Here is an 18,794-nt window from a genome sequence, read left to right as displayed (position 1 = left end):
GAGGCTCCAAATGACTCATAGGTCCCCAGTGTCACTGGGGAGCCAGCAAAGGAAAAAAACCTAAAGACTTCAGTGCTGAGAGTACAGGAGCTGCCTGCACTCCCACCCCTCCTGTGGCTTTCCCGAGGCTCCCTGTTAACGTCTGGCTGCAGACTAACCTTTTAGAAGCTCAGGGTAGCCACGACAGCAGCAGGAAGAGCGAAATTTAAGGAGATGAACATTTTCTGTCACACAAAGCTGAAGCCAAGCCTTTTAGCCTACCTTTAGCTTGCTTCTGGAGATACGCTTTTGAAGGCATCCATTGCAGATTCTGACATTTCCTCATTCTACAAAGAAAAAGCAGATTGTGAAATCAGTTTTTCATGTTGAGTTTTTCTGGTGAAGATACCCAAAACATTATCATACACCCCACTGCCTCTTTCCAAGCCATCTTTTCTTTTTCTTTCTTCCCTTCCCTTCTTAAACTTCCCCCTTTCCTCTGCATTTTCCCTTTGGTTTTCTGCACTCTCAACACAACTTTGAGGTTAATAAAGACTGCTTGTGTAACACACCACTGCACTGGTCAATCCCCTATCAGTTCTACTCCTTTGGTTTGAGATGTATCACAACACTCCCTAGAGCATTAAGAAATCATATCGGACTCTCACCACTGCAGGACTTACTCAAGACCCTTTCAGACAAAAGTAGCTACTCCTGAAGTAGGTGACCAAGCCATCTTTTAAAGTGTTCAACTGATTTCCTATTTTATTTACATTCAGCATAGGATGCCTTCTACATGTCAGGCTAGGCTTGGTGTCTGCCTGTTCTTGTAGCAGGGCCCATGGTTTGGAAACACGGCCCGAGGCCTGGGCAAAGCTGCTAAGAGCGAGACTACTCACAGATCGTAGTCTGCAGCAGAGTTCTCACCCAGATGAGCGCTACGCAGCGATTCTCACAGCTATGCTTTATAAATAGCTTTCATACCACAACAGCCTTGATTGGCACCACTTCAGTTGCTGCCTTTTCAGAGAGATTATCTAGTCTGGTAAAATCAATTTAACGCGGCAATTTAAAGAAAGCAAAAGGCTCAGGCTAAGGGATACGTCTAAAAAGAAATGAGAGGGAGGGAAAAGCTGAGGAAGAGTGGTATTTCATAACAACATCCAGAGACGTCTTTGTTATGGGAAGCGTATACACACCAGATAAACATAATCTTGAAAACACAAGCTCTTCATAAGTAAAAGATAAATATTTACACACACGTGGCCTTCCTTGCAAGAAGCAGTACTGCCTACAGAAAGCCTCATACCAGACGCCTGTCAATGCTGTGCCAGTTTCACCCAACTGGGGAGAATAAGCTAGAAGCAAACTTCAGAACAAGAGCTTGTGACCAGCACGCCTTGGACCAGGACCAGGACTCTTCCACTGTTTGCTGTGACTCAGCCTCAGCCCAGGGCAAACTAACTGGGAGCCTGCACTACGGGGTGAATCTGCTCTTCCCTGCCCTTACCCTGCTCAGTGCAGGGATCAGTTGAACAGCAGCTCAGACAACACACTTACTTGCAGCACTGCTTCTTTATATTGCGCCCGCCAAACTTGGGTTTGTCTAGACAGTTCGTACAGACGCCGCAGTCCTCGGGAACCTGACAGCCCGAACACTGCCCGCAGCGCCGCGAGCGGCGGCCCTTCTTCACCGGAGGTTCTTGCTGCGCCTTGTTTCTGGTCACTGGCTTGATTGGCTTGATAGGTGGAGCAAGAGGTTCAGCCTCTTCCGAGCCAGCTATCGATGACTTATCTATCAAAAACAATTCCTACTGTGAATCCCCAGCTCTCAAAAGAATCTTTCAGCAGCATCTCGCTTGCTAATGGAATTTATTCCATTAAGCACCAAGTTCATCTGCAGAGCCAGGCCATGGGGGGTGTGTGAGCACGTGTGTGTGTGTATACACCCATAAGCATGCGAACACACAGCCCTCCACAGACCCAAAGTTTAGTGTGGAACACGCGTTTGTAACAATTAACAGGATTAACCCTGTCTGTGTGGTGGTGTAACAGAGAGCCCAGGGCCGTTTAACATGCTTTCCCTTGTTAATCGCTCAAAGTCCTTGCTTTAAGCAGCCAACAAAAGCTGACTGTGTACCAACCCACAGACAAAAACCACAACTCTTTAACTCACCATCGTTCCCCATGGAAGACAGTATCTTCTCCCGTTCTTCCCACGGTAAGGCACTCAGAGTGGGCATGTCATCGGGAAACACTGCTCGCTTGCGGCCCAGCGCCACAGCTGCTCTCCTGCAAACATGTTTTATTCGTGGTCCTCGGACTGACGTTTCTGATGAATCGCTCTCTTGTCCCTAGATTTCAGAACACGAGAGCAGATGGAATTCCTAAGAACAGTACTGAAGTGAGGCTGGGAAACATGTAATGGAAATGTCTAAATGACCTACAAGGAGCTAAACGATACCTGAGCTTGCACTCGGTCAGAATCGGGGTAAGAAGGAAGATGCTGGGGTGGTTTCACCCTGGTTGGAGGACAGACACCTGCCAAAGTCAGCCTTAGATAACCAAGGCTACCCAAGAGAGGATAAGCTCGAAAGAAGTAGTAGTTCTACTCATCTGGAATTACAAGGTAAGTTTCCACCTGCTGCTGGGCAGGGAACTTGCTCATGAAGTATCACTGGTATCGTAAAAATCGGAGTCGACCGAAATTAGGTTAACAGTTGGTTAGCTGGCTTCTTCAGAAGCTCACTTTATGTGTGGGAAACACTGAGGCAGAGAGAAACTACAGCATATTGCTGGGACTGTGCTTTTAAGTGTCAGTACCATCACTCTAGATGATCACTCTGCTCAGATTTATTCAGAGAAACCTAATAAGGAGCTACACTGTGTTAGCCTCTAAACAGGCAGGCAGCTCCCCCCTCCCCGAGCCAGCCAGGCAGCAGCTCCCACTCCCCCCTCAGCTCCTGCCCAGGGTTTCTCATTCTCAGATCGTTTGCCATCTGTTGCGCTAACAGCTGCTCCGCTCCGCGCGTTAATTCTTCGCGCTCAGGGTACCAAAGCTACTTGTGACTTTCAGTGCGAGTTCAAAATAAGACGCGCTCTAGCAAAGACAACCTGATGGGGTAGGGAACCCCTCAGGAAGAGGGATGGGTACCTGTGCTTTTGGCTGGTCGGCTTGCTTGAGGGACTTGCTCTTCTCGATCTTGTACAGCTGGGCTTTTGCCTTTTTCAGAAGGCTGGCCACCCTCTTGTCAGTCATGGGCAGTTTGTCTGCTTGAGCCAACATAGAGCTGATGGAGGAAGCGGAATGTTTAACAGTGCTCGACGACGGAGCGGAAAGACGCAGGGCTTTTTCCTTCTCCACAGACGGCACAGCAGGGCCGAGGTCCAGATCTGATTTGTCTAAACCTCCTCGGCCTTTCTTGGATGTTTTGGTTTTGATGGCGGCCGCATCTACCAGAGCGGCAGCGGCGGCAGCATCTGCCGTGGGGTCTGTTGCTGTGGATTTCTTCCGCCCGGCGGTTTTTTTGGCAGATGATGACGCTGCGACATCTTCACTGACAACTTTTTCTTTGGGCATTTTACCTACAGGAAACAAAGCAGAGCTACTCTGAATTTCTGAGCCTTTTCTCCTTTTCTCCTTCCGTGACTCCCGCTTGTTCTCCTTTTCTCTCTCTCGGTCCTTCTCTCTGCTCTTGTCCTTCTCCAGGCTTTTGTCAGCGTCTTTATCTTTGGAAAGTTCCTCTGCTGCCCTGTCCTTGTTTCTGCCTCTCTCCGCCTGGGGGCTCGGTGTGAACCAGGGGAAGAGGGGAGCAGGGCTGCTAGATGAGAAAGGCTCTGCTGGGGCGCCAGTCTGCTTCCTCGGTCTCTGGCTTCTTTCTGCTGATTCCCCAGACTGCGCCAGGGAATGGGAAGGAAAAGTAAAAGTTGAATTTAAGGCACTAGTGGCAAGAGAACTAACAGAAATGCTAGTCAACGAGGAGGAGACAGAAGACGGTGGGGTGAGAGTTGTCAGGTCAGAGGTGCTGAGCCGCCCGCTTCTCGTCCTCATGGAGTGCGAAGGAGATCGGGGCTCCGAGCGGATGGGGCTGAACACTTTCCTCTTCCGCCTCCGAGAAGAGGCGCCCGCGGCAGAGGTCCCTGTGGCGGTTCGACCGACCGATGAGGGCAGAGTTACGGACTCAAAGATCCTGGAGTGGGCCTCGCTTGGAGTGAATCTGGGCGCTCTCAGCAGAGGACTTCTCTTGTGCATGTCAAACCTCGTTCCAGAGTGAAGAGAAAAGAGACGTGCAGGGGCTGTCGCACCCGGCGTGGAGAAGCCAGACGCAAAGCCAACGTCCTCTGGCGTCAGCGGCGGGGGGCGGAAGTTATCGAATATCGGTTTGCGAATAAGACCCTCTTTGGCGTATTTTGCTGATGAGAAGTACTGTGGTTCTGACCTGGAATGCTTCAGGGAGGTCCACCTGAACGTTGGCTCTCGCAGAATCGACTTCCGTTTCTCCTGCATGGGTGCGGCAGAAGCGGGAAGAAAGGGCGAGGCTAACGGTATGGTAGGCGGCATAAGCCAAGGGGTATGGTCCGAAATGCTGGAAGCGGGCTGCAGCGGCGGCGGGGGAGTGAGCAAGGGGGGAGGAGGAGAGGAGGAGGACTGCTGCTGCGGCACGCTTGGCAAGGCCGACAGCTTTTTAGCAGTCCTTTGGCCAAAGCTTCTTTCCGTTATGGAGAATCTTCTGTTTCTCCTGTCGCCGGTATCGTTTTCAGGGGACTGAGAAACAGGCAGCGGCGCGTGAACTTCTGGAGTATTGCTTCGCTCCTCAGAAAGCGTCTGCATCTCCTCAGAAGCCTGGGAGTCCGTAGAGGTATCCACGCTGGGGCTGCTGGACCGCGAGGAGTCCGAAGACATCTGCGACGAATGCTGAGAGGCGGCGCTGGACTTCTCACTGGAGCCACAAGACGTCGCACTGAACCTGCTGTTTGGCGTGGACTCCAGGCGGGATATTTTAATAGGAGGATCGTAGTCTTCATCCTCAATGAACCGTTTGGGTGTTTTAATAATCCGTGAAGAGATAGCACTCACAACAGGCATGATGAACTGTCGGATGTTTTTCAGTTGGGTCCTCCCCTTCCTGCCCTGCAGTTTGGCTGCTTCTTTCTCGATCTTTTTTTGCGCCCCTTTCTTAGCCCTCTGCAAGAGTTGCTTCGCAATGGCAGCATCGGTCCTTTTGGTGGAAGGTATAATCCTAACGGGCTTAATCCTGCGTGGACTCTGTCTGACAGCAGTCTTCTCTTCTTTTGTAAGAGGCGGCGTCCCATCTTTTTCTTTGCGAATCCTTTGGGGCTTCTCCAGCTGTGAATTCACGACCAGGCTCGAGGAAGTCTTTAAACGTTCAGAGGACGGCGGCCTACCCCTCCTGCGCACGATCTGGACGCTCTTCCTCCCGATCTGAAGTTTTGCCCCAGGCTTAAATTTAGATTTCAGTGGGGAGAGCTTACTAGTTCTCAATTTCTTGATTTTAGTCGCTTGCTGAAACGTAGTGGATGGCGACCTCTTGATTTTCTTCAGGCTCTCTTTTTCCTCTTTACCGCCCTTCTGAACGTCCGACCCGTCCTTTACTTGTGACAGTTTGAACTTCACACTTGTAAGCGTTGGAGGTCTTCCCCGTCTTTTCTCCCCACCCTTCAGCTCCTTCTTCTTTACTTTCTCCATGGATGTGGTTTCAGACTTGCTCGAGGGGGAACACACCGACGAAGAGTCTGATGGGACAGCTGAACTTCGGTCAGAACTGCTCCGGGGCCTCCCGCGAGGTTTCCGTGGACTGGATTTAGCTGAGAGGGAAGGAGAGAACGCAGAGAGCACATTAAATTTCTCTGGGAGTCAGATCAGCATTACCCATGGTCACGAAGCACCGTACAAACTGCTAAGGCATTTCAGTTAATCAGCGACTGAAAAACTACAGTTGTCTCAGTGCATGCAGAGTATCTTCCCAACAAACCTCTTCCACACCCAATACAGAACAGCTACCTTGTTTGGTTGGCTTGCCTTCTCACAGCCATGTACACAATGGCACGACACCTCTATCAGCCTAATGCTGAAAGGGAATGACAGTTCCTAAGGGCACGTGCCACCTTTCAAAAGACATTAAACAGCTTCTTTTTTTTGTTGGAAGCACATCACAGCTGGCTGCCAGGGAAAAAAGCCCTTCTTCTCTAGTACCACCCACCTACACTGCTAAGGGATAGCTTAGTAAGGCAAGAACACGTACAGGGAGAGGCTGACACAAGGCAACCTACTAAAACCCCTGTCTTTACCTTTGAAACGTCGCTAGCACTTGGCACTGCACTTGGACTCACCAAGTGGATGCGCAAGACTTCATTACTCACCTCTGCCAACGCGTTTCAAGGCATACCCACCAACCCCAGCTATCCCAGCTCTGGGTCTTCTGGCAGTGCACTCCCTTCTCCATTTGAAAAGCCCTGCTAGCAAGGCTTTCTGCAGCAGGATCTGCTGGCAAAGCCAAGCCCAGCAGATCGTTGCGGTGAACCAGCGGAGCGCTGCGGTGAGAGTATTTATTGACAAGAACCTAAATCAAAGTGGAACTCCTTCACCAGCAGTCCCGTCGTGATTTCAGAGTGCATCTCAGAAGCTGAAAATGCAACAGCTTGGCTGCTGCTTATCCTCAAGTGCGGTTCTATATTTGTTTTGTTTCCAAAAAAGCAACGGTTCCAGTTTATAGGCCATAATGAGTCCACTGAAAGACCCTGAAGTATTCAAACAGGTTTTAGAGCCTTACTATTAAAATAACTGCCTCTCCAAAGTGCCAACAGGAGGTTTCAAACAGCGGTTTCATCAGTATAACTCTTGTAACTCAAAGGCTCCCTGCTCCCTTACAGATCCAAACAGGTCCAAAAAAGAGCCCAAACTTAACTGAGTGGAATCCAAATGCTGGGGCAGCCTTTTTGATGGAACAGACTGGAGAGGCACAGCAAAACCATCACGATGGAGAACACACGAGTCAACACCCGATCCTGCGCCTTGAACGTACCTGTGGGGGACCTGGTGGGACTTCGTACTTTGACTTCTTCATCTGAACCAAAACCTAAAAACTGTTCATCCTGCAACAAGAAAGCGGATGGAAATTTGGAGATGTGGATAAGAACATGAAAGTGAAGTTCACTGGGATCAAAGCAAGAAAGGATTCTAGAGGATTTTCCCTCCCCAGGCAACACAGCGGCATTTGTTCTTCCAGCGAGCAATCGCTGAGAAGGAAACACAGCTTTTATCCATACATATAAAACAGGTAGAGTTTACAGCTATGGAATGATCAAAAAGAGTTATGGAGAAAGAAAGGACGAGGATATGTGGAAAAAACACCCTTAATGCATCAAATCTGCTGCTCGTATCAAACTGCAAAGGTCTACTCCTACCAGCTATTATTCAAACTTCCCTAAAGACACACTCCAGTGAAAGAAGTGTTTCCATGTGTACTGTTCTTGGACAAAGGTAGACTAACATCCTCCAAAATCATTTATAAGCCTCTCTGGATGCTCACTCTAATCCCTTTCCAACACCTTGCCCTCAGCTCCCACAGGACCCCACACGGATGACAACCTTTACCAACTGTTAGTGTCACAAAACAATGGGATCAGCAGGTAACGTTATGGAAAGCCAAGGTCAATTTTCTTAAAAACAGGCTCCCGATCACAGTAACAGTGATTTTTGTTGTTGGGTTGGGTTTGCTGGTTGTTTTTGGGGGGGGTTCTCTTTGTTTTGATTTATTTTGTGGGTGTGGGGTTTTTTTAATTCACTTTAGACTTTGTCTTTAGGGCAGATGAAAAGCTGACTTGCATTGCAAAGCTCTTTCCTCAGAGGCATGACATTAAAGGCACTCTGTTCCCATTAGGATGGCTTCTTTGAGGGTAGTATGCAAAACCAGTGCACATACTGGTCTGCCACCACAATGTGTGACACGTTTTTGATTTTACATTGATTGTTCCAGCTCTCACAGTGCAATTTCACCTCGAGTATTTCAGTTTTCTCTCTGAACTTTGGAAACAGAGATGTCACTTGTTGCTTGCTGTTTTAAATGGTGGCCACAGGCTAGATAGTAACCCTGGGGCCTCAGTAACAAGGTGATAACAAGGTGAGGATGCAGAGAGTTTCTCTCTTTGAGAGAGCAGGACAAAAAAAAACCAAGTCTCCTGAAAGTAAAACGGTGCAACACTGAATAGGAGAAGGTAAGCCATATAACACTGTTTCCTGATGCAGAAAACGGTGCCAGAGAAAAGACTTTGTGGGTGCAATGCCCTTTTCCTGCCTCTAGCTTCTGATGAGAAATTTCTAATTCATCTACTTAACAGGACAGACCACCAGACGTCTCAGCTGCTGAAACCACGGTTTAAAGGCATTAAGCTACGCGTGCCAAGACCCGCAGAGCCGTGTCTACAAGGAAGTCGTGAAGTGATACAAAAAAAGCAGCAAGGCTTAAAGCAAACCGTTTCCCAAACAGTCTGCTTGGTTTCTGTCTGATGAGCCTCAGCATTAAACAACTCAGAGAGGACCATGCAGGTTTTCAACACAGACGGCGCTCCAGCGCATCCAATACTACACATCCACGCTTAGGATGCGGTCCGTAATGGCTGGAAGCAAGTATCACTGCACACTGCCAGGGGAGGGGGCGGGGGGGGGCGTCCCTACCCTTCCTTGCATCCCTGCTGCCTATCTGCTCCTTGCAGTCTCTCCAGCCACGCCAAGAAAACGCAGGAACAGCAACGATAAAGCAGTGCAAAGGAAACAACATTATGCCAAAATGCCTGGTTTCTTCTACCAGAGCAGCTCTGCGCCACATGGAAAATCCCCACCACCCCCCCCCCCCGCCATCCCCCCTCCCCTCCAAGACCTTTCCCTGGGACGGAGAAGCTACCGCGTCTCCACTTGAATCCTACAGCAGCAGAACGCGGAGGGAGAAGGGCTGCCGCTCGCAGCACTGCGGCTCAATGGCCCCGTCCCGCCTGCCTGCCACTCCCCGAGCACGTGGGCTCCCTGCAAGATGTAAACACTGCTGCGCGGGCACCGCGGCGCAGGGATGTGCAGCGGGCCGAAGGGCTCCTTTAACAGAGGCAAACTGGGAGCTTGAAGCAGTTGGGGTTTGGATGGGAAATGGCTGCTCACCCCCAGGCAAGTTCCTCCTCGTTAGCCCACCGAAAACGCAAGGCCGAGCCAAGCTTCTCCCCCCCGCCCAAGGAGACAGAAGCCTGTGCGGCAAGCAGAAAGACTCTCAGGGTAGGTGCACAGCCCCTTGGAGTGGAATCCTAGAGGCTGCTCGGTGAAACGGCAGGCAGAAACGATTTCCTCCCACGAAACAATTAATTACCAAGTCTCCTGGCAATAACTGGAGCGCTCCCCAGTGCTGCGCGGGAAGGGCTCTGCCCAGGGAGCTGCAGCCTGAGCGGCGTGCCCTGGCAGCCACAGAGCCCCCGCTACAGCAGCACCTACAGACACAGAGCCACGGCTACAGCAGCCCCGACAGCCACAGAGCCCCCGCTACAGCAGCCCCGACAGCCACAGAGCCACGGCTACAGCAGCCCCGACAGGCACAGAGCCCCCGCTACAGCAGCCCCGACAGGCACAGAGCCCCCGCTACAGCAGCCCCGACAGGCACAGAGCCCCCGCTACAGCAGCCCCGACAGGCACAGAGCCCCCGCTACAGCAGCCCCGACAGGCACAGAGCCCCCGCTACAGCAGCCCCGGCAGCCACAGAGCCCCCGCTACAGCAGCCCCGGCAGCCACAGAGCCCCCGCTACAGCAGCCCCGGCAGCCACAGAGCCCCCGCTACAGCAGCCCCGGCAGCCACAGAGCCCCCGCTACAGCAGCCCCGGCAGCCACAGAGCCCCCGCTACAGCAGCCCCGGCAGCCACAGAGCCCCCGCTACAGCAGCCCCGGCAGCCACAGAGCCCCCGCTACAGCAGCCCCGGCAGCCACAGAGCCCCCGCTACAGCAGCCCCGGCAGCCACAGAGCCCCCGCTACAGCAGCCCCGGCAGCCACAGAGCCCCCGCTACAGCAGCCCCGGCAGCCACAGAGCCCCCGCTACAGCAGCCCCGGCAGCCACAGAGCCCCCGCTACAGCAGCCCCGGCAGCCACAGAGCCCCCGCTACAGCAGCCCCGGCAGCCACAGAGCCCCCGCTACAGCAGCCCCGGCAGCCACAGAGCCCCCGCTACAGCAGCCCCGGCAGCCACAGAGCCCCCGCTACAGCAGCCCCGGCAGCCACAGAGCCCCCGCTACAGCAGCCCCGGCAGCCACAGAGCCCCCGCTACAGCAGCCCCGGCAGCCACAGAGCCCCCGCTACAGCAGCCCCGGCAGCCACAGAGCCCCCGCTACAGCAGCCCCGGCAGCCACAGAGCCCCCGCTACAGCAGCCCCGGCAGCCACAGAGCCCCCGCTACAGCAGCCCCGGCAGCCACAGAGCCCCCGCTACAGCAGCCCCGGCAGCCACAGAGCCCCCGCTACAGCAGCCCCGACAGCCACAGAGCCCCCGCTACAGCAGCCCCGACAGCCACAGAGCCCCCGCTACAGCAGCCCCGACAGCCACAGAGCCCCCGCTACAGCAGCCCCGACAGCCACAGAGCCCCCGCTACAGCAGCCCCGACAGCCACAGAGCCCCCGCTACAGCAGCCCCGACAGCCACAGAGCCCCCGCTACAGCAGCCCCGACAGCCACAGAGCCCCCGCTACAGCAGCCCCGACAGCCACAGAGCCCCCGCTACAGCAGCCCCGACAGCCACAGAGCCCCCGCTACAGCAGCCCCGACAGCCACAGAGCCCCCGCTACAGCAGCCCCGACAGACACAGAGCCCCCGCTACAGCAGCCCCGACAGCCACAGAGCCCCCACTACAGCAGCCCCCACTACAGCAGCCCCGACAGCCACAGAGCCCCCACTACAGCAGCCCCGACAGCCACAGAGCCCCCACTACAGCAGCCCCCACTACAGCAGCCCCGACAGCCACAGAGCCCCCACTACAGCAGCCCCGACAGCCACAGAGCCCCCACTACAGCAGCCCCGACAGCCACAGAGCCCCCACTACAGCAGCCCCGACAGCCACAGAGCCCCCGCTACAGCAGCCCCGACAGCCACAGAGCCCCCGCTACAGCAGCCCCGACAGACACAGAGCCCCCGCTACAGCAGCCCCGACAGACACAGAGCCCCCGCTACAGCAGCCCCGACAGACACAGAGCCCCCACTACAGCAGCCCCGACAGACACAGAGCCCCCGCTACAGCAGCCCCGACAGACACAGAGCCCCCACTACAGCAGCACTGACCAATGCAGCTCTAAGACTAGTCACATTTCCAACAGACTTAAACCACGGAACAAACAAACAAGGTATTTTCAGGGACAGCAGCAGATGAGGCTTATTTCCAAGACCAAATGTTATTTCTAAGCCCAGCACGGCCACCTTGGCTTTTCCAATGGGATACAGTAACTCTGGCTTCAGCCTGGTAGGTCAAACCGCAGGTCTGAGAAAAACTGAGCAGGAACAGCCCTGCCTCCAGTTTTTCAGAAGCACCCATGAAGCGTGACAGCTGGAGAGTGATTAAAAAGCATAATGGTTTTGAACATGACCTCGTTTACCTGAGAAAGAATAATGTGGTGCAGAAAAGGTCGCTCAGGATTATAAATAAAAGGATGAGGGAAAGCTTGCCTCGTGTGCAAGACCCAGCACCTGGCCCTGGAGGTAAGGGGCAACCTCTCCAGGGGCAGCAAAGCTCCCACATACATCTCCCACTCCACTGCTTTCAGCCTCAAAGCTGTGAGCAGATGAAGAAGGGCTCTTCCTGAAGTAGCCCACACCAACAGAAAAGCTGCAAGCACATCTCTGTTCTGGCCCTCCTGAGCAAAAGAACTTTCCAAAGAATCTCCTACCAAAGACAGTGGCAGAAAATCCACCTTCAAACAAGAAACTATCCTGCAGACACTGATGCTCCAATTTCTGCTTGAGGAAAAGCAGCATAACCCTGCACCATGGATCCATGAAGTTACGTGGGAGCCTCGCCAAAGCTATCAGAAGCACGAAGCCAGCAACACCCCGTTTCCCATCAGCTCTTGAAAAGGCTTATTCAATTTTACAGTAGAGGTATCCGAGCAATGCTTTGCTGCTCTTCCTGTTCACTGCCTTGGTTTTGGCCCCAATTACACGGCACCTCAACTTCTGGGAAAGAGATAAGCTATTTTCGGAAGACCATTGGGAAGCCTGCTTAGTAACTACAGCACAACACCTAACAGACTCCTCTTCTTTCGGAAGAGTAAACATCCTCAGAGGTTGGCAATAAGTAACCCCAAGACAAACGCCAGACGCGCTCTGGGCTCGTGTCGGGAGTGGAGTCACCTGGGAGCTCAGGGAGATGCTTCCCAAGCAACACAACGCCGCCAATAAGCATCAGAGCACTTGGGGTTACTGTTATCATAGAATCACAGGCTGGTCTGGGTTGGAAGGGACCCCAAGGATCACAGAGTTCCAAGCCCCCTGCCACAGGCAGGGACACCAACCTCCAGGCCTGGAGCTACACAAGGCTGGCCAGGGCCCCATCCAACCTGGCCTGGAACACCTCAAGGGACAGGGCATCCATCCCCTCTCTGGGCAGCCTGTTCCAGTCCCTCACCACTCTCTATATAAAAAACTTGCCCCTAATATCTAATTTAAACCTTCCTTCTTTTAGCTTTATGCACTGACTAGGCTGAGGGTCTGCTTGCCCCTTCATTCTTTAATCAGGCGAAAGCTCTGAAGGGGAGTGATGCACAGACTCTGCCAGGGCTTCACCCTGAGACAGAGTGGAACTACACAGCACATCCTGAGAGCTCAGAGCAGCTCTTGGCTGGGTCACTGCCACACCGTAACCCCTAACCAGGGACAGCAGGAAGATACAGCCCTGCAGCTGTACCCTCAGCAATCAACCACAATGATCCAAGTGCGACTGAGGCTGAACCTCTCAGAGTCCCTCGGACACACCTCATTTCAGAATCAGAAAGAACAAGCTGCTCTGTGGGGCTCAAGCACAGAGGTACCCCCGAGCAACACAGATCCGCCTCGCTGGCTTGCTGGAAGGAAAGTGAGAATATCCAGCCTGAGGACCCAACCGTACAGCCAGTCTCCACTGGGTGAGAGATTTCAATTTGCAATCTCCATCTGAACCAAGGAAGGTGGTTTTTAGAGCACCTGAAACAGTCTCATTCCGGTCACAACAAGCTTTCAGTACCACCTCTAAGGTCAGCCAAACTACTACCTAGAAAGACTTAGCTTGTGCCTGGGGAGAGAAAAATAAATAGAAGAGAGATCAAAGCCTCCCAAGACCACATCGAAGGGACCACTAGCCACACACACTTCTAGCAGGCAAAATCACTTGCTCGCTCTCCCCCAGTTCCATAATGAACCATAATGCTCTCACAGTCCAGGAAAGGAAAGAATTCTAGTGCTAGTTAACCAACGAAGCTGCCCAACAGACCAAAGCATCAGAGCTTTAGATACTTGTGCACACAGATGGCTGTGTTCTAAAGTCGCTGTGTCGATGTTCTGAGAAGAAATCAAATCCATGGTAGTGGCAAACTCATCTTTCACTCCCAAAGAAACATACACCACCTGGCAAAGCACAAAAGGGTCATTAAAGTCCAATTATGCCTTGTGTAGCTTGGCTCAGGTGCAGGGAACAGCTCTCCCCTCTATGGGAACTTCATGGCTGGACCTTTATACCTTGAGGTCTGAGAACTCACTTGCTGTTGATGCACAGGGTACTACAGACTGTTGTGAATGGCAAAACTGTCAGTAAAAAAGAAGATCGATGAAACCTCAGTGCCTGGGCACCCAGCTAAAGGGATTTAACTGTCAGAGAAGCATCACATCCCAGTGGTCAGCAAGAGCCCACATTCTGTGCCAGAGTCATCCTGCCAACACTGAGAGACGTGAGAGGCAGCATCTTGTCAGACTCCCTTTGTCTGCGAGACGAGCCACGACACCTTCCATGGAGAACAGCTTCTCATGGGGAACCCCAAACTCCTTTCCACCAAAAAGGTTAACAAGACCACTTCTCTGGGGTTTCAGAGTACTTTGTAACACCGACTGAATCACAGGAACAGAGAGCTTGCCAGCATGGTTCAAACACCTACTTGAATTTTGGCACTTTTGACCAAGGAGTGTTCAAGTCTTTGGGAAGGAGAAAAAGAGTGAAGGAGCCCCCCTCCTCTCTCAGACCATGATCTGTATCATTTCCACCACATCTCTTGTTTTTACACTCAGACCTACAAGCAGCTATCTCCTGTGCACGCACAGTCATCGCACTACCAGTAACAGGCAGAGCCACCTCGCAGATTAAGCACCCAAGCAGTTACACAGCAGCCACTCGACACACTAGGAGAGCAAACTTTGAGGCAGACAGGATTTTAATGCCCGCAGAGGAAAAGAAACCATCCGTACTTCTAGTGCCGGCACAACTGCGGTGGCAGCAGGGAAGCCACTCCTCCCTCCCTCCCTCCCAGCACATGGATGCAGCCCCGTTTCAAAACAAGCCAGCCCCCACCGGTGAACGGCTCCGACTGTAACATCTACCTCCTAAAAAATGATGACCCGTGGATAATGGCAGCGGCGCTACCGGAGACACCATCACCATCACCACCACCACGTTCCCCTTCGGACCTCAAAGCTTCCGCGACTTTCAGGCTGGCGCAGATTTATGGCGTAAACTGTCACCGCGCTCCCAGCTTCTACGTTCCAAAGCTTCAATTAAGCTTTGGGGATGGGGAGGGAGTTCTGAACTGACAGGCAGAGCAGATATTTAACAACTACGTGCATGAGCTTCTTTTATACCAAGTATCAATGTTAACGAGTCAAGGAAACGCGACCGGACTTCCCTTAGTACCGAAGCGTCGCTCACATCGAGCGGAAAAGGGTAACACATGGTAAAAATGCCGCCGTTTTCAACCTGCTGGAGCGTTGCTGTGCAAAAAGTCCCCGTCCCTGTGCGTGTCCCTCCCCCCTGCCCCCACCTCCTGCAGTGCCAAAATCAGGCATGGTAACGCTGCTGCCTTAAAGCGAGCTGGTTTCAAGATAACTCAGTGAAACCGAGAACCGCAGCTAGTCAAGGATTCGCATCAGGGCACCAGAAACGCTCCCCAGAATTCAGGGACCTTTTAGATGAGAAATAACATCTGCCACGTGCCCCAAAACAACCCAGGAGGCAAGGGGGAGACCGAGCACAACGCCTGCTCTCTGGACTTTGTTACATCAAATTTTGTGGGCAGCGCATCAATTCAACAGGTGCCTGGACCAGCGGGCACGGGAACGCAGCATGACACCAAGAGGTCAAAGAAATAAGCACACAGAGCAGAAGTCACACACAAAACAATAACACAGCTTCTTTGCCCCGTTGCCCTGGGCTCCTGAACTCAAAGCGACAAGTCAAGTTTCCTCCTGATGCAGAATGACAACCCAGCTGAAGATCGCAACTGGCTTGGTTCAGGGAAGACGCGCGACCTGGCGCTGGTACCAAGCAGCAACTCAGAGGACACGGTGGACCCTAGTAAGCAGGGGTCTTCTGGAAGCCCCCTTCTAGAGAAAAGCATCTCTACCCACAGCAGGGATACCACAAGGGCATCAGGATCGCTGTTTCAACACCAACACAGAGCAGCCCTCTCCTCTAAAGGAAGCACAGCTGGTGTGGCACCAGCGCTCTGGCTTCCTGGACTCTTTCTGTCTCCCACTCCCAGAGAACTGGAGCTTGTCCCACAGCTTCTGGTGAGCAGCAGTGCCGGCGCGATCTTCCCGCATGCAGAGCAAGTCACCAGGGTCAGGAGAACTAGGTCCTTCAACTCAAAAACTCTCCCCTCCCTGAGCATCCCCAAAGGAAAGAAACCACCTCAGTGAGGCAACTGAATCTTGGTACTGAATGGTGTCTGCTCACTGAGCATGCCTGGGAGTGCAGGTGAATTCCAAGCAAGGAACAGCACCCTGGGTCAACCCCTTCACAGGACAGGTGAGTCTCAACCTACAGAGGCACCAGGCCACAGAGAGCTGTTGTCATTGCTTTCCACTGCACACAACGCTACAAGGCAGGAGTTTCTAAGCAGCCAGATGGAAAAGTGACACGAGAAGCAGAATTCCTAAGACCCAAGAGATGCTACCTTCATCACCCACTAGCAACAAGAACACATTCAAGCCATTCCACCTGAAAGCAAAGGCACCCCAAGAGCCAAACTCACCAGGATCTTTCAAAGATGCTTTAGAGCTTTTTTTTTTTTGAGGTGTGAAAACGTACTTGAAGAGGACTGGGGTAAAAAGAAAACCCAGCATTATCTCAGGAAAAAAAAAAAGAAACAAAGCAACTTGCCTCCCCCCCCCCACATAAAAAACTCCCGAGATGTTAACTCTGTGGTCAGGTTGGTTAGCCAGACTTCAGTCATTTCTGCCACCGAGCTCGCGCTAGTGAGAGATTAACTACTTTCAAGTAGATCCGGTAAATTCCACTGGACATGGCTTATTACAAACAGAAAAAAGCCCTACAAGTATCCCAAACCACAGCCTTTGAGGCACCAGTGTTGGATAAAAGGGATGCTGGGCATACAGTCAAGAGTTAAAACCCAGGCTGCTGGTAGCGGTGAGGCTAAAAGAGCTCCGGTGCTCAGCTCTGTGCATGCAAACATGACCCCCCTTTCCCCCCTGCACTGCAGCCTGTGGGAGCTGGAACTCCACAGTCCAGGAATTGCTCTAGCTCAGGCACAAGTGACTAGCTCCACTTCATGGCATGCAGCAGCAAACACCGACACCCAAGCTGGATAGACACAGGGAAACTCTATTTTCTCTATGTTCTAACAAACTGATAGCACTGGTGATGATGGAAGGGCAAAGCAACCACTCTTTAAAGGGGCAAAACATAGACAAAGATACGCTCACCCACTCCACAGCTGACAATCTGCCTGTAAAAGGAGAGATGGAACCAGCATTCCACAAAAACCCTAAGTGTTTCTCCTACAAAGGACCCGGGGAGTTTTCTTGCCGGTGCAAGGATGCAGCTAACAAGTGATGCAAACCAAGAATCAGGGGAAAGAAAGGCTGCAGCTTGTAGTAAGTAACACACCCCCATCATGTCTTCCCTGTTCTGTCAATAGGTGGGTTGTTGTCAGACTCTTGCTCTGGCTGCTTTCAGGGAAAAAAAAAAAATTAAAAAAAAAAAAAAAGGAGCAGGAAGAACAGCAACGGGGGGAAAAAAATTAAAAAAGGGGAAAGAAATAGTAATAATAAAAAAAGACAGCGCCGCGGGTGCCAGGGAATTGCGCTCGCACCGGGGCCCGCTGCCCCGGGGTCTGGCTGAGCATCCAGGGCGGCGAAGGGGGGGGGAGGAGGAGGAGGAGGAGGAGGAGGAGGAGGGCCGGTGCGCGGCACCCACGGCGGGGCGCGCAGGAGGGGCCGACCGCCCGGCTCCCCCTTCCTCCCCGAGCCCCCTTCTCCCGGAGAGAGAGAGGGAGAAGGAAGGGTGCGTTACCCCCGCAGAGCATCCTCCGCAACGGGGAGAAACGCGAGCCCGGCCCCGCGCCGCGGGAGGAGATGGAGGGAAAGGGAGGGAAGAGAAGCCGCCGCCGCCAACCCGCCCCCCCGCTGCTTTCCCCCGGCCCCATCCTACCTCCCGGCGGCGGGGACCGGGCTCGTCACCCCCGCGGAGGGCGCGGGAGCGGCGGGAGGAGGATAATGGAGGCGGCGGGGAGGACACACCGACGGCAAGTCGCGTGCGCGGGGAGGGACGGCGCGGAGGCGGGGGACGGCCGGCACCCACCCGCCGGGCTCCCCGCCGCGAACCGCCCCCCGCACCCCCCCCTCCCCGCCACCCACCCCCCGCTTCCCCGCTCCCCTCCCCGCGGGCAGGCGGCGGGGCGCGCCCTTTGTGCGGGGAGCGGCGGCGGCGCGGGCCCCGCGGGCGCGGTAGGTGTGTCCGGGCGGCGCGGGTAGGGGGGGGGGGGGTGTGCGGGCAGGGGGGTGTGCCGCCCGCCGGGGCGGAGCGGGGATGCTGCGGGCCGGGACCCGCGGGCCACGCCGCGCCCTCCCCTCCCTCCCTCCTTCCCTCCCTCCCCGCCGCCGCCGCCGTCCCCCCCCCCCCCCCCTCCCCTACCCCCCCCAACCTCCTCCTCCCCACCCCCCGCCCCCCCGCCCCCCCCCCTCCGCGCCCCGCCGCCCCTCCTCACCTCTCCGCTGCCCGCTTCGGCGCCGCAGGCCGCCCGGAACCGCCGCAGGTTGATGCCGATGGCGGCGGAGACCTGAAGCGCCGCGTCGAAGCCGGGTCCCACCCCGGCCGCGGGGCCCCCGGAGCCGCCGGAGCCCGGCGCTGCCCCGCCTCCCCCGCTTCCCGCCGCCCCGCCGGAGCACGGGCCGCCGCGCTCTCCCTCGCCCGCCGCCGCCGGCGCTGCCGCCGGCTCTGCGGCTCGCAGGCTCCGCACGGCCGGGACCCGCAGCCGGGACCCCCCCAGCCCCCGGCGGCCCCAGCCGCCGCTGCCGGGCCGGGCAGGGAAGCGCCACCGACCGCTGTGCGCCATCTTTACTGTGAGGCGACGAGCCAGAGAGCGGGGCCGGGCTGCGCCCCGCGCCCTGGATAAAGCTTCGCGGGCTCGCTGAGGTCCTGCATAACGGCGGGCCTTATGCAGGTTGCGGGGCCCCGCCATCCCGCCGCCCCGGCGTCTGAGTAAACCATGCGCGAGCAGTGCCAGCCCGGCATAACGTTGGGCGATATACAGGGCCCCGGGCCGCAAGCAGATGGCTGCCCGCCACCCTGGATAGCGCAGCCTTCCG

The 18,794-nt window shown here is 54.6% G+C and overlaps 1 protein-coding gene across 1 annotated transcript in view; it reads right to left on the bottom strand.

The window, feature by feature from the left end:
* The window catches only part of KMT2A (lysine methyltransferase 2A), a 43,108-nt gene extending 24,552 nt beyond the window's left edge, over positions 1 to 18,556 (bottom strand). The window contains exons 1-6 of the mRNA XM_084274839.1: positions 18,194 to 18,556; positions 7,023 to 7,092; positions 3,134 to 5,805; positions 2,156 to 2,333; positions 1,540 to 1,774; positions 262 to 326 (exon numbers count right to left, since the gene is read on the bottom strand). Coding sequence (XP_084130965.1) covers positions 262 to 326; positions 1,540 to 1,774; positions 2,156 to 2,333; positions 3,134 to 5,805; positions 7,023 to 7,092; positions 18,194 to 18,541 — 3,568 coding nt within the window. The 5' untranslated portion in view covers positions 18,542 to 18,556. The remainder of the gene's footprint in view (positions 1 to 261; positions 327 to 1,539; positions 1,775 to 2,155; positions 2,334 to 3,133; positions 5,806 to 7,022; positions 7,093 to 18,193) is intronic.
* Positions 18,557 to 18,794: the final 238 nt, after the last annotated feature.

Source organism: Gallinula chloropus (assembly GCF_964237585.1).
Source record: "Gallinula chloropus genome assembly, chromosome: 24".
Lineage (NCBI taxonomy): Eukaryota > Metazoa > Chordata > Aves > Gruiformes > Rallidae > Gallinula > Gallinula chloropus.
Note: the sequence above shows the minus strand (reverse complement) of the source record. Positions and strands in the feature narration are given on the sequence as shown.